The sequence below is a fragment of the Gymnoscopelus microlampas genome (assembly GCF_963454915.1).
Source record: "Gymnoscopelus microlampas genome assembly, chromosome: 17".
Lineage (NCBI taxonomy): Eukaryota > Metazoa > Chordata > Actinopteri > Myctophiformes > Myctophidae > Gymnoscopelus > Gymnoscopelus microlampas.
Window position 1 is genome coordinate 15,828,561 of NC_139954.1, and position 12,654 is coordinate 15,841,214.

Consider the following 12,654-nt stretch of genomic DNA (forward strand, 5'->3'; position numbering starts at 1 on the left):
TTAAAGATTTGCACACATTTTCAAGATACTGCGCTACTCGGTGCCGCGCTATGAGCTTGCATATCTACTATTTTTTAATAGCCAAAGGAATCTTAAAATGACACAGATGCGTTCCCGGATTGAATGGGTTAAACTATAATAATGAAGAAAATAAAATGTGAACTCACAAACAAGCTGGTGAACACGTCCTGCTTGGGGTCGTATACTGACGGGCCCTTGTCGTGGTGCTCCTCGTGGTCCTCGCCCGCCACGGGCAGCACAGTGTCCTGGACGTGGTTGTGGTGGTGGTTGAAGCTGCCTTGGAGACTGGCGGACGAGTGGTGGCGGTGGAAGAGGTGTTTCTGGTCGCTCAGGTGGCTGCACAGAGAAAGGATTCAGGATGGGAAGAACATGGGTTTATATAGGGTCTGATGTCTGGAGGTCTGATTCAACATAAAAAAAGGGATCATGAGACCAAGTCACTCTTATTACTCTGGCTAATGCATAACAAGAATAAAATGCCTTCATCAGGGTGACTTTTTAGTCCCCCTTTGTTTGCATCAATTTTGTCACCCAGTTGTACCAAAGAGCAGCTTGTTGGGGATTTTTAACCATACAGATGCGTTCCTTCCTCTCTTTTTTCTACATGTTAAAAGGGGAATTTTATTTTTGTGTGCACCCTAGTTCTTAAGTTGCCTGACTGAATATTTAGATATTTTGAATATTATTAATGTTATCAGACACACACCACCTCCTATGTAAGCTCATTCAACTTCAAACTCCGTGTTAGACTCATTGAAAACACCCGTCCCAGGGTCTGGTAACTGATATTGTCCTTCTAATGAATGGGGAGATTTTTTCTATGAGTTATTATATTATATTATAGTATATTATCTTAATATTTTCTGTAATGTAGTGTTGCATCCCTGTTAGTCTATGCATGAAATCCATCTTTCTCCTCGGAGCGCAACACAAAATCTGCACAGTACCTCTCCCAGCTTCAAACATCACAGAAATAACTTGCTGGCCTTTACTGTGCAGTTTTCAAGCTCCCAATACTCGGTGATGCAACACGTTGAGCTTGTGGGATCGGCTATATTCGGTGACGGACACCGGCACAAAACAAAGTATAAATCTTAAGACGCAGTGTGCATGTTTAATGATTTTAGTTGTTGTCCCCCTTCCCCTTAATCCATTAAGACCGGGAACGCTTCTATGTCATTTTAAGATTTCTTTGGCTATTCAAAAATAGCAGATATACAAGCTCATGAGCTTGTAGATATGCAATTTTTATAAAGCAAACATTTTGTAACTCAAATCTTTGCTTCTGGGGATTCTACAAATGTCTTCTAAATCCTAGCAGTTTTAAAAAAAACGTATGTTTCTATATCAAACTTTTTCATGTCAAGGACCCCCAAAAGTATATGTATTTGGCCGCGGACCCCCATATAAAAATATTTTGTAATAGGGACTCCCAGAAGCAAAGATTTGAGTAAAAAATATATTCAAATATTTGCACACATTTTCACGATTTTTCAAAAATAGCAGATCTACAAGCTCATGGCGCGGCACCGAGTGCCGTGCTATGAGCTTGTAGATCTGCTATTTTTGAATATCCAATGACAGAGATGCGTTCCCGGTCTTAATGAGTTAAGGGGAAACAGAGATATTCTGTGCGTCACCAACCAAGCCCCTAAATGCGGCTTCATCACAGCACCTCGCGGTCCAACGGTGACATCATCACCTCGCTCATTAGGTCCGCGCGGCCCTATAACGCTCCGTCCGAGTTGGAACGCGACGGCTAGCCCGAAAACAAAGGAACGAGGTGTGACACTGGACTGAATTGTGCTCCAGGAGTGTCCAGAGGATCTTTAACCCATTAAGACCGGACAGGGAAAGCATCGGTGTGTCATTTTAAGATGTCTTTGGGCTATTCAAAAATAGCAGATCTACAAGCTCATAGCGCGGCACCGAGTGCCCCGCTACGAGCTTGTAGATCTGCTATTTTTTTTAAATCGTGAAAATGTGTGCAAATCTTTGAATATAATTTTTTTTAAGCAAACATTTGTGACTCAAATCTTTGCTTCTGGGGGATTCTACAAATGTCTTCTAAATCCTCTGAAAAAAAACGTATGTTGCTATAATCAGTGATTCACAAACTTTTTCATGTCAAGGACCCCCCCAAATGATATGTATTTGACCGCGGACCCCTCCATCTCAAAATATTTCGTTCCAGTGCCCCCCACAAATGCAAAGATTTGAGTTAAAAAAAAGTTTCAAAAAAATATATATACTCAAAAAATTAAAATAAAAAATATATATACTACTAAGATTTGCACCAATCTTCACGATTTTTCAAAAAAATTGCAGATATACAAGCTCATAGCTATGAGCTTGTATATCTGCTATTTTTTGAATAGCCCAAAGAAATCTATAAAACAACACAGATGCGTTCCCGGTCTTAAAGCGTTAAAGAGCCCTGAGTAACCGATGAGCTAAATTCTAACAGCGCCTCAATGTATTTCTTTCCACATCATAAATTTCACATCTTGGAGCGGCCCAGGCTAATTAGGGGGGAGTGTTTTTTTCTTCCCCCATGGAAGCAGCTGGTGACACGGCACGATGTGAAGCGGAAAGGCTGCTGAGGACGGGGCGTGCACTGCACTGCGCACGAGGGCTCAGTCAGTGCTGACAGTGCTGGCCGACAGGCTCGTTGTTTGTGTGCGTGAGATCATCAAACCTCATGTATGCTTAGTTGGGAGCGCCGGTATTGCGCACCAAAAATAGCAGATCTGCTAATCGCGACACGGTATGAGCTTGTCGATCGGCTATGTTCGGTGTATGACGGGATGCCAGAGAGACAGAGAGAGAGAGAGAGAGAGAGGGAACAAGAGGGAGAGAGATAGGACAGACACAAAAGAAAAGCCAGCCAGATGGCATGGCTGGCAAGGCAGGCAAACAGTCAGACAGACAAACAAACAGTCAGACAGACAGACAGACAGACAGACCTCTTCACACTTCTCTTACTTTTTCCAGATTTTTCCCTGTAAAGTATTCCCCCCTCCCATTGTCGTGCCTGATTTGCCTGGTGTGAAAAGAGGCCAATTCGCACCTGACACCATTTCACACTTGGCAAATCCCCCCCTTTGTCCGTGACAATGCTTGGACAATCCACTGATGTTCCACCAAAGTGCCAATGGCACACATCTGTATTGTTATTCAAACATTTGTATTGAATTTTTCAAAAAGTTATACACACATACAAACAAATAACAAACAACTACAAAACACCACAGACACTAGTACTCGATACAAGATGAAACGGGTACACATGCCATCCAATTACTGATCGAACAAAAATGAAAGGACATTTTAGTACAATACATTGGCATCGAAAGCGGCATTAATGCCACATCTGTATTGTATATGTATGTTTGCAAGCTAGTAGCACGGACAGAGATAAATAGACCGACCAGAAAGGCAGCAAAGTGCATTTTTGGATTTGTATACTCATATTAACACTCAGGTTTTTGCAGTGTGCCAGTGTTGACACATAATGGCAAAAGGGCCTCACTGGCCACGAGGCCGGTACTTTTCAAGGGTGTCATTAAAACACATTATGGGAACATCCAAAAGGGCAAATATCACGCAACGAAAACGTATAAACACACCACAACGTTAGTAATGTGCTATTAAGTGGCATCATAACCTATCGATTCAATGCAATTCATTCAAGTGCTGCCAAGTAGCAGCACTTTCCATGCACTAAACGCTGTTTAGATGTCAAAACCTGATGGTACCATTATGTTTTTACTAAGCAACAGCCAGAGAGAGAGAGAGAGAGAAAGAGAGAGGGACAGGCCGGTGGTTTAGCAGTGCTGTGTGAAAGGAATTGAGAACAAGTGAGATTTGTGCAACCATCAAAAATCTGGTTGCATATCATTGCTGTGAAGTGTTGATTTTGACAGCAAATTTTGATTTAGTTTTAGTCATAGTCTTTTGAATAAAATTCCAGTTTGGTTTTAGTCATATTTTAGTCATGTGAAACCTTATAGTTTTTGTCTAGTTTCAGTCGACTTAATATCATAAGATTTTAGTCAACTAAATCTACAGTTGATTTAGTCGACTAAAATGTATTTTGGCGGTGCCTTGATGGCGTCATAATGGCTGATATTACACTTGGTTGCATGCTGAAAATAGCAGATCTACAAGCTCACAACGTGTCGCGCTGCGACGCGTTGTGAGCTTGTAGATCTGCTATTTTCAGAGCACCCGAGCACAACCAAACATAAAATGACTTGTCTTAGTTCTACTGGATCTCTTCTCCACTAGTCCCTCCCCTAACATTTTAGTCTAGTTTTTATTTGTTGACGAAATTGTCACTGTATTTATTCTTAGTTTTAGTCATCGCAGCTTAGTTTTTATTTAGTTTTCGTCAGTGAAAAAAGGTAGTCGACGAACATTTTATCATCATAGTTTTAGTTGACGAAATCAACACTGTTGCTGTGAGGCAGAAAATTGTTTAAACTTTTCTTTTTTCTTTTTGTAAATTAATGCCCTACTTCATCGTACAAGCGCGTTGTACAAAAGTAGTGAAAGTAGGTGATCTACAACCTCACAACATGCTGCATCGCAACACGTTGTGAGCTTGTAGATCATTTTTGTAAATCTTCGAAAGTGATTAATTATGTCTATGGGTTTTATACATATTTTATCAAGGAAAAGTATTAACAAGTTTGTGACGTAAATAGTAACTACATTGGATCCACTGGAACACAGTTTTTTTCCCTCCATTTTCCTGAAAAGCAACGGTATTGGAAATGGTTGGACATGGTTTCCACCCAATAGCGACGATACGTGTGTGTGTGTGTGTGTGTGTGTGTGTGTGTGTGTGTGTGTGTGTGCACGCGCACATACACCCACTTGAGTAGAGTACACGTGGCACCAAAATAAAATCATAACCAGTCATAATCCTGCAAAACCCTGATAATGATTTTTGGCCAGGGCCAATAATATCTCACATAAATCACTAGCTTAGGTGCGAGAGACGTGACGTCTCGGCATAATTAACACACATCCCAATAAAGAGCTAATGGGAGAGAATTACAGCACCAGGCATGCCCTGCAGCTCTCGTTGTCTAACTCGGGCTGACAGCAGACATTCAGTTAACTCGCTGTTTCGTTACGCAACCCTCCAAAATCTATCAAGTGCCTCGTGCTGCTCCCTGTGCACTTGGCCGGCGTGTTTCTGTTTAGCTGGCATGGCAAAGGCGATGCCACTCAATAAGAGGTGGGGGACTTTTGGAGTCGATCGCCAGTGCAGGGGACAAGATGTCACGTAATCTGTCAAAACGCGCTTCTGTTTTGATCACAACGTTTTCTGCATGTGTGGAGAAAATGGCCTTGCCAACCGACATCTCCTCGACGCAAGTCTTGATGGATTACCTTGATTAACACAGATTTCAGAAAAGAGAAATCCAAACTGTGTCACTGCCTTCTAGTACTGAGCCTTCACGCACAACAGATGACAGATGTCTGAACGCTTTCATAAATCCTATTGCAAAGCCATAACACGGCACACAGGGCTCTTAGCGTGCTTTCCTCTTGCCTTTTGGGGCGGGTGTAATCATCCACATCTGGAGGAATACAATCAACAAAACACAGCCCTAATGTACGCATATTCCCTTCCCCCGGTTTTTCTCCCTCCGGGCTAATTTATATACTTCATCCGCACGACGAACACGAATAGCAAAGTATAAACGAACCGTTACTCTTCTCTCCTCTTGTCACATGATGGCCAATCACTGACTGCCGATCAAAATGCACAAAAGATGAAGATGTAGATATGTTTCATTGTTCGTTTTTCAGGGAAATTGGACAAACCCCCCTCATCCTTCGTTCGTTTATTTTCTTTCAGGCTGTACGAACGCTGTGAGGCCACTTATTAAGTTACTTGTGGGATTTTCGGGGCACACATCTGCAGACACAGTACAGTACAGTACTGTCAGGGCTGGGTCCATATTGACAAAAATCAAGATAATGGGACAATATTTTGGGGGTGACTTTTAGTGCCTTCAGAAGAATTTACACACACAAACATTATGTGAAACGATCTTGAGAGATGTGAATACAGTATGATGAACAGGCAGGCTTTGGTTGTTCATTTCAGTCAGCTAGAACGGTTAGATCAATGAATTTTAAAGAAATGTATCACTTTGCTGTAATAAAACCAACCCAGACCTCGAAAAAGACAATATTAAGCTAAATCACAACATCACGATAACCAAAATCCCAGATGGTGTCCAGTCTCATTTCACAATATCAATATTACACCGATACATCACTCGACTCTACACACTGTATGTATTTACCACCAGTATACCATTTATTTGTTGGGCTATTGTATTAAGTTTACACTGACACGTCTGATATCTGCTGATAAATGATGTCTCACCTGTACGTTAGACTATACGCACAACAGACTATGTTTCTATATCTGTTGATTTTTATTAGTTTCATTCTTTTTTATGTATATAAATAAACAGTATCTGTTACGATATCTGCTGCTATTTTAACTGCCCCATTCCATTTATTTCATTTATTTTAACCATCCACTTTGTGTATACGTATTTTCACTCTACTAGAATTTGACATATCTGTTCTCCTTGTTTGTCCTCTTTCCATCTGAAAACTGTAAATGATGGGAGCTTGTACGACAAAGAGTTTCCCCCACTTTCTTACGCCTGCAAACCAAATGTGATGATGAGTCAAAGTTATAGCAGATCTACAAGCTCATGAGCTTGTTTATCTGCTATTTGTTCCGCTGACCTGTGTTTGAGCAGCAAAGCCCTCAGAACGCTGGGCCGATCCTCGGCTCGGATCTGGTCCGAAATGATCATGGTCTCCACCACCAGGTGAGCAATGCCAGGCAGCGTGTTCTGCTCCAGGTCCAGCAGTATGGCACCTATAGGGGGAAGGGGGGTTAGAGGAAGAGAACAGAACGTTGAAGATAGGATTACATTGTCCAAAGAAGAGCTGAGACCTATAGTGTGCCGAGATCCGTTAACCCATTAAGACCTGAGACCGATTCTACAAAAATGTCTTCTAAATCCTAACAGTTTAAAAAAAAAAAAAACCTACGTTGCTACATCAGTGGTTCTCAAACTTTTTCATGTCAAGGACCCCCAAAATGATATGTATTTGTGCCGCGGACCGCCCATCTCAAAATATGTTGTTCCAGGGACCCCCAGAAGCAAAGATTTGAGTTACCGGTACAAATGTTCACTTTATATTGCTTTAAATATATTTAAATTTATAAATACATTTTCAAAACATTTCAAAAATAGCAGATCTACAAGCTCGTAGCGCGGCACTCGGTACCGCGCTATGAGCTTGTATATCTGCTATTTTTGAATAGCCCAAAGAAATCTAAAATGACACAGATGCATTCCCGGTCTTAATGGGTTAAGAGATGCAATTTTTTTGGGTTGCCTTCTCATTGTTTATTGTCCCAGAACCGCATAAAACAAGGTTTTGGCGCATCTTTGTCGAGATGAATTTTCCAACAGCCGATGAATGGCATTTGAAGTGGTTTTTGAGATGGGTGTTTTCGTCTGTTTCATGGTTTCTTCTGAGGTGACACTATAAATCCCACGTGTTCTATTTTTAAAACTTTTTTTCCCATCTCACTTGCACAATCTCTATTTGTTCTTCCTTTCTTCTTCCTGCATTTTCTTGTTGTTTGTTTCCAATGTTTTTGTTTTCCAATGTTTTTTTGTCCAATGTTTCCAATGTTTTCTTGTTGTTTGTTTTCCAATGTTGTTTGTTTTCCAATGTTCAAACTAGGACTATATAGCATGACACGCTATACAGCATGACACGCTATACAGGTCTTCTAGTGCTGGCCTACTCGAAGTGCCTGAAATGTCATATAAAAAACACGGCGAAGCAGCATTGTGCTTCTACGGTCCGACGGCTTGGAATAAACTCCCATTACACCTAAGACATTTTTTGTTTTGTGTTTTTTTGCTCTGTGAAGCACTTTGAGCTGCATTTATGTCATGAAAGGTGCTATATAAATAAAGTTTATTATACTGTGTGCAGGGTTACCAGTGGTGTAAAGTAACTAAGTACATGTACTCAAGTACTGTACTGAAGTACAATTTTGAGGTATTTTTTACTTTACTCAAGGATTTCCAATTTTAAGTACTTTTATTTCTACTCCACTACATCTCAAGAGGCAAATATTGTACTTTTACTCCACTACAATTACATTAAAACTTTAGTTACTACTTATTTTGTAGATTTAGATTATTATTACAAAACACACATTAACCACTTTAGCCCTATATATATATTTCGACCATTTGAAAATAGCCGATCTACAAGCTCACAATGCGATGCGACGCATTGTGAGCTTGTAGATCGTCTATTTTCTAAAGATTTTTCATACATTTTTAATTTGTGAAATGGGACATTCTTCACAATGACTTCCAACACTTTTGTACTTTTACTCAAGTAAATTTTGAATACGGGACTTCTATACTTGTAACAGAAGTATTTCTACATTGCAGTATTGATACTTTTACTTAAGTAAAACATGTGACCGAGTACTGTTTCCACTACTGAGGTTTGGTTACCGTGCGTGATGGTGCGACGGAGCTCCAGCAAGCTGCGGAAAGACAGCGAGGCCACGTGAGGCTTCCCCCAGCGCTCCGTCTCCTCGTCCACGTCCTCCTCAAACTTGATCCAGCGAGCCCTCTCCTTCCAACGCATCTCATGGTCCTTCTCCACGATCAGCTCATTCAGCTCCACAAACACCTAGGGAGGAGAAGGAGACACTTTACTTTATTGTGGGATAGGCATTACAATAGATACCCAGTATGCTTTGAGTCAAGTTAAAGGCATATTTCACTTTAAAAAAAAATGTTAGGTCATTTTATCATCTACCCAGGCTTTTGTGAGCCCCCTGGACAGTTTTTAAGTTGCTTGATTCAGTATTTAGTTATTTGATATTCATTTTATCAGACACGCCCCCTTCCTATACAAACCCATTGTAACTTCAAACTCCATTTTAACCCTGAGAGATTCGTCAGAAACACCCGTCCTTGGTTCTGGTGACTGATATTGTCCTTCTTATACGTGAGGAGACAGTGGTTTTTCAATTACTTTTTTTCATTTACTTTTAATAATTTCAAAAAAATAATTAAATAAAAAATAAAAACACGGCCCCCTCACGTATTAGGAGGGCACGGAGTTTGAAGTTACAATGGGTTTGTATAGGACGGACGGACGGGGGGGGGGGGGGGTGTCTGATAAATTAAATATCACTTAATATTAAATTGAAATATCCCTTTAAAGCCATCTCTTTTATGTTGCTTTTTTGTAGGCCTTTATTAATCGTGTGGGGGGAATTCAGTGCTTCACCCAGCAGATGGCTGCTGAGATGGCCATGGTGATCGCTCAGAGGGGAGATGTTAAGGAGTTCAGTGTCTTGCTCAGGGACACTTTGACATGTAGATATGGGCGGGTTGGGAGTTTAATACATCACCCTATTTCATCCCTCCTCAAGCTAGATTTCATCAGTTTGGCTGAAGCACAATGTGTGTGTGTGTGTGTGTGTGTGTGTGTGTGTGTGTGTGTGTGTGTGTGTGTGTGTGTGTGTGTGTGGGGCTGGGTTGTTTAGTTGGATGTGGGTTTTCCCCCCAAAACATGACATCTTATCAACAAACCAGGGACATATATCAAGGTCAACGTATAAATAGGATAAATCAGTGGTTGGGATAAACATTCCATCATGTTTCAAAACAAACACGATTCAGTCTGGATTCTGAGTGATAAATAGATCAGCTACTTATGGTGTGCGACACGGCATGCAACCACGTATAAATAAGGCATAATTGGGGCCGTGTCAGTCACTATAGGACTTCCTGTTGTTACTGCTAACCTCGTGAGTCTTCTTATCCGCGGCCCTCTTCTTCTTCTTCAGGCTCGACAGAGGCGTGGAGTTCTTGCGGGACAGTTGGCATCGCGACGACTTCTTCACCAGGTGGCGCCTCACCCCGGGGTTGTCCTCGAACCTGTGACCTAAAACAGAACCACCACCCAGCTATTAAAACACATCAGAAAGCGAAAACGTCAGATGCTCACAGGTCTCGTGCCGTTCTGGTACAAACGCGCTCATTACGAACGGACCAAATGAAGTGAGGTTTGAGACACGGTTCTCTCTGATTATTTGGACTCGCCACTGGGCTGAAATTCTGCAGCATGACCACAAAAATTCATGAGGCTTTTGCTAGCGTTTCCAGGTGCTATTTTGAAAATAACAGCCTGACATAAGATTGCACTTTGAAGATTTGGGAAGCGTACATTTTTTCACAGATCATTTCTGAGGCTACTTTGGGAGGGAAAAAATATCATAAAATCTGATTTAGATGTCTGTTTAACACATTCAATCCGGGAAGGCATCTCTGTCATTTTTAGATTGCTTTGGCTATTCAAAAATAGCAGATATACAAGCTCATAGCGCAGCACCGAGTGCCGTGCTATGAGCTTGTAGATCTGCTATTTTTTGAAAAATCATGAAAATGTGTCCAAATCTAAATATATATATCTAAATATATCTTTAAACATGTTAAACATTTTTAACTGAAATCTTTGCTTCTGGGGGATTCTACAAATGTCTTCTAAATCCTAACAGTTTTTGGAAAACACATATGAGGTTGCAGTGGTTCTCAAACTTTTTTCATGTCAAAGGACCCCCAAAATGATATGTATTTGGCCGTGGACCCCCATCTCAAAATATGTCGTTCCAGGGACCCCCCGGAAGCAAAAGATAATTATTAAAAAAGGTTTGCTTTAAAAATATATATATATATTCAATGATTTGCACAAATTTTCACGATTTTTCAAAAATAGCAGATCTACAAGCTCATTAGTGCCGTGCTATGAGCCGGTAGATCTGCTATTTTTGAATAGCCAAAGAAATATTAGAATGACACAGAGATGCGTTCCCGGTCTTAAAGGGTTAAGTTTCCACTTGACATAAGATGAACATCCGATAATGGCAGGCCCAGAGCTACATGGGTGAGCGAGAATGTGTGTCCGCCATGGGATACAGACATGGGTCATTATTTAGAGGGGGAGTCGGTTTTTCGCCGCCAGACGTTTTGCGAGTTCAAAAGGCGTAATTCAATTTGCAAGCTCTGCAGCCCGCAAACCATATCTTATTGAATTTAAGATAATGACGAGGTATTGCCGTAAAAGGAAGGACCTGGCTATGATTTTCTGTGTGAATTGAGAGAGAGAGAGACAGACAGAGAGCGAGCAGGGTGCATGGGCACAGTTTTATAAGGACAACGCATTGGGAGACCTGGGAGGTCCACCCATGTGGAAGAGTTTTGCAAGAATGCCAGGGGGAATCTTGCAATTCATTATATGGATATTTTACATCATGCATCGTTGGTTTTATGGGGCTTGTAAGGCTTGTGAGGTATGCTATTGTGTCAAAGAAATTAAATGGATACCATAAGCCATAGAAAACCTATGTCCTTTAAGTTAAATAAACAAATATGACTACAAAATATGGTTATACTCATAGATATTGTCACACTATAGGAGGAAAAAAAGCCACATTTCCAACATTACATTTGACTTCCAAGAACCTTTTTCCACAAGCAGAGTGAGTTAAATGACATGAAGGTGGTGGTGGCGGTTTTTCCTCAGAACCTTTGGATATTCTGCCAAAAAACAACTCAGAATCAGAATCAGAATCAGAATCAACTCTGTGCACACACATGCATGCATATCGTCAGAAACCTTGCATGTCCATAGCTGTTAATATTTATAAAAGCCACAGACACACTTAATCAGTTTGACTTAAAAAAAAATCTCAAAATAGTAGATTTACAACCTCACATCATGTCACATCTTGACGCGTTTGTGTGACACTCTTGTACAACAAAGTAGGGCATTAATTTACAAAAAAAAAAAACATAAAAAGTTGAAACATGGAGATAAAAGTTTGCTGCTAGTATGCATAGTCTCTTGTTGACTCAGTGCATGTTTCTCTTTATTGGGGGTTGTAATTTATGCAGTATAAGTAATCTTGAATGCTTTAACATGCATGGGCATCATGTTTAAGTATTACCACAACAATTCAATTGGGGAAAAACTGAAAAAAGTAAAACACAGAAAAGAAAAAAAAGTCATTGGTGGCATCATGCCTTCATGAATCAGGGGTGGTTCGGAGGGGGGGGTGGGGTAGACGACGACAAAGGAGCAAAGTGAAGGCTGACAAAGTTACATAGGAGGCTGTTGTTCACAAATTAGAATGAAGTCGTCCATCCTCTTCTGCTTGGCTCCAGCTGACTTTGGTGAGCCAATCTCTCATACCACGGGGCATACAGAGTTCGCTCTGTCTGCATGTGAGGTCAGACTTAATTTTGTTCCTCCGATCCTTGTGCACTCGAGCTTGAACCTGTCTCTGACCTGGCTGTGCTCTGGTGCCCATGAGAAAGGGTCCGTTTCAAAACGTCTTAGTGTGAAGGGAAGGACATGATATCCAAAACAAGGATTCACCCCTGTTGCTCCCCATGTCCTTGGACATTTGAGTTGAAATTCCTGAAGATTAAGTAGTGCCCTATCCCAAAGCTACAAACAAGAGAATTACGTGTC

At 40.9% G+C, this 12,654-nt stretch overlaps 1 protein-coding gene across 1 annotated transcript in view; it reads right to left on the reverse strand.

Moving 5' to 3' along the window:
• Positions 1 to 12,654, reverse strand: part of slc4a3 (solute carrier family 4 member 3) — a 73,371-nt gene that overhangs the window by 20,496 nt on the left and 40,221 nt on the right. The window contains exons 6-9 of the mRNA XM_084084651.1: positions 9,926 to 10,065; positions 8,619 to 8,799; positions 6,808 to 6,943; positions 168 to 357 (exon numbers count right to left, since the gene is read on the reverse strand). Of these exons, the coding sequence (XP_083940777.1) occupies positions 168 to 357; positions 6,808 to 6,943; positions 8,619 to 8,799; positions 9,926 to 10,065 (647 nt within the window). The remainder of the gene's footprint in view (positions 1 to 167; positions 358 to 6,807; positions 6,944 to 8,618; positions 8,800 to 9,925; positions 10,066 to 12,654) is intronic.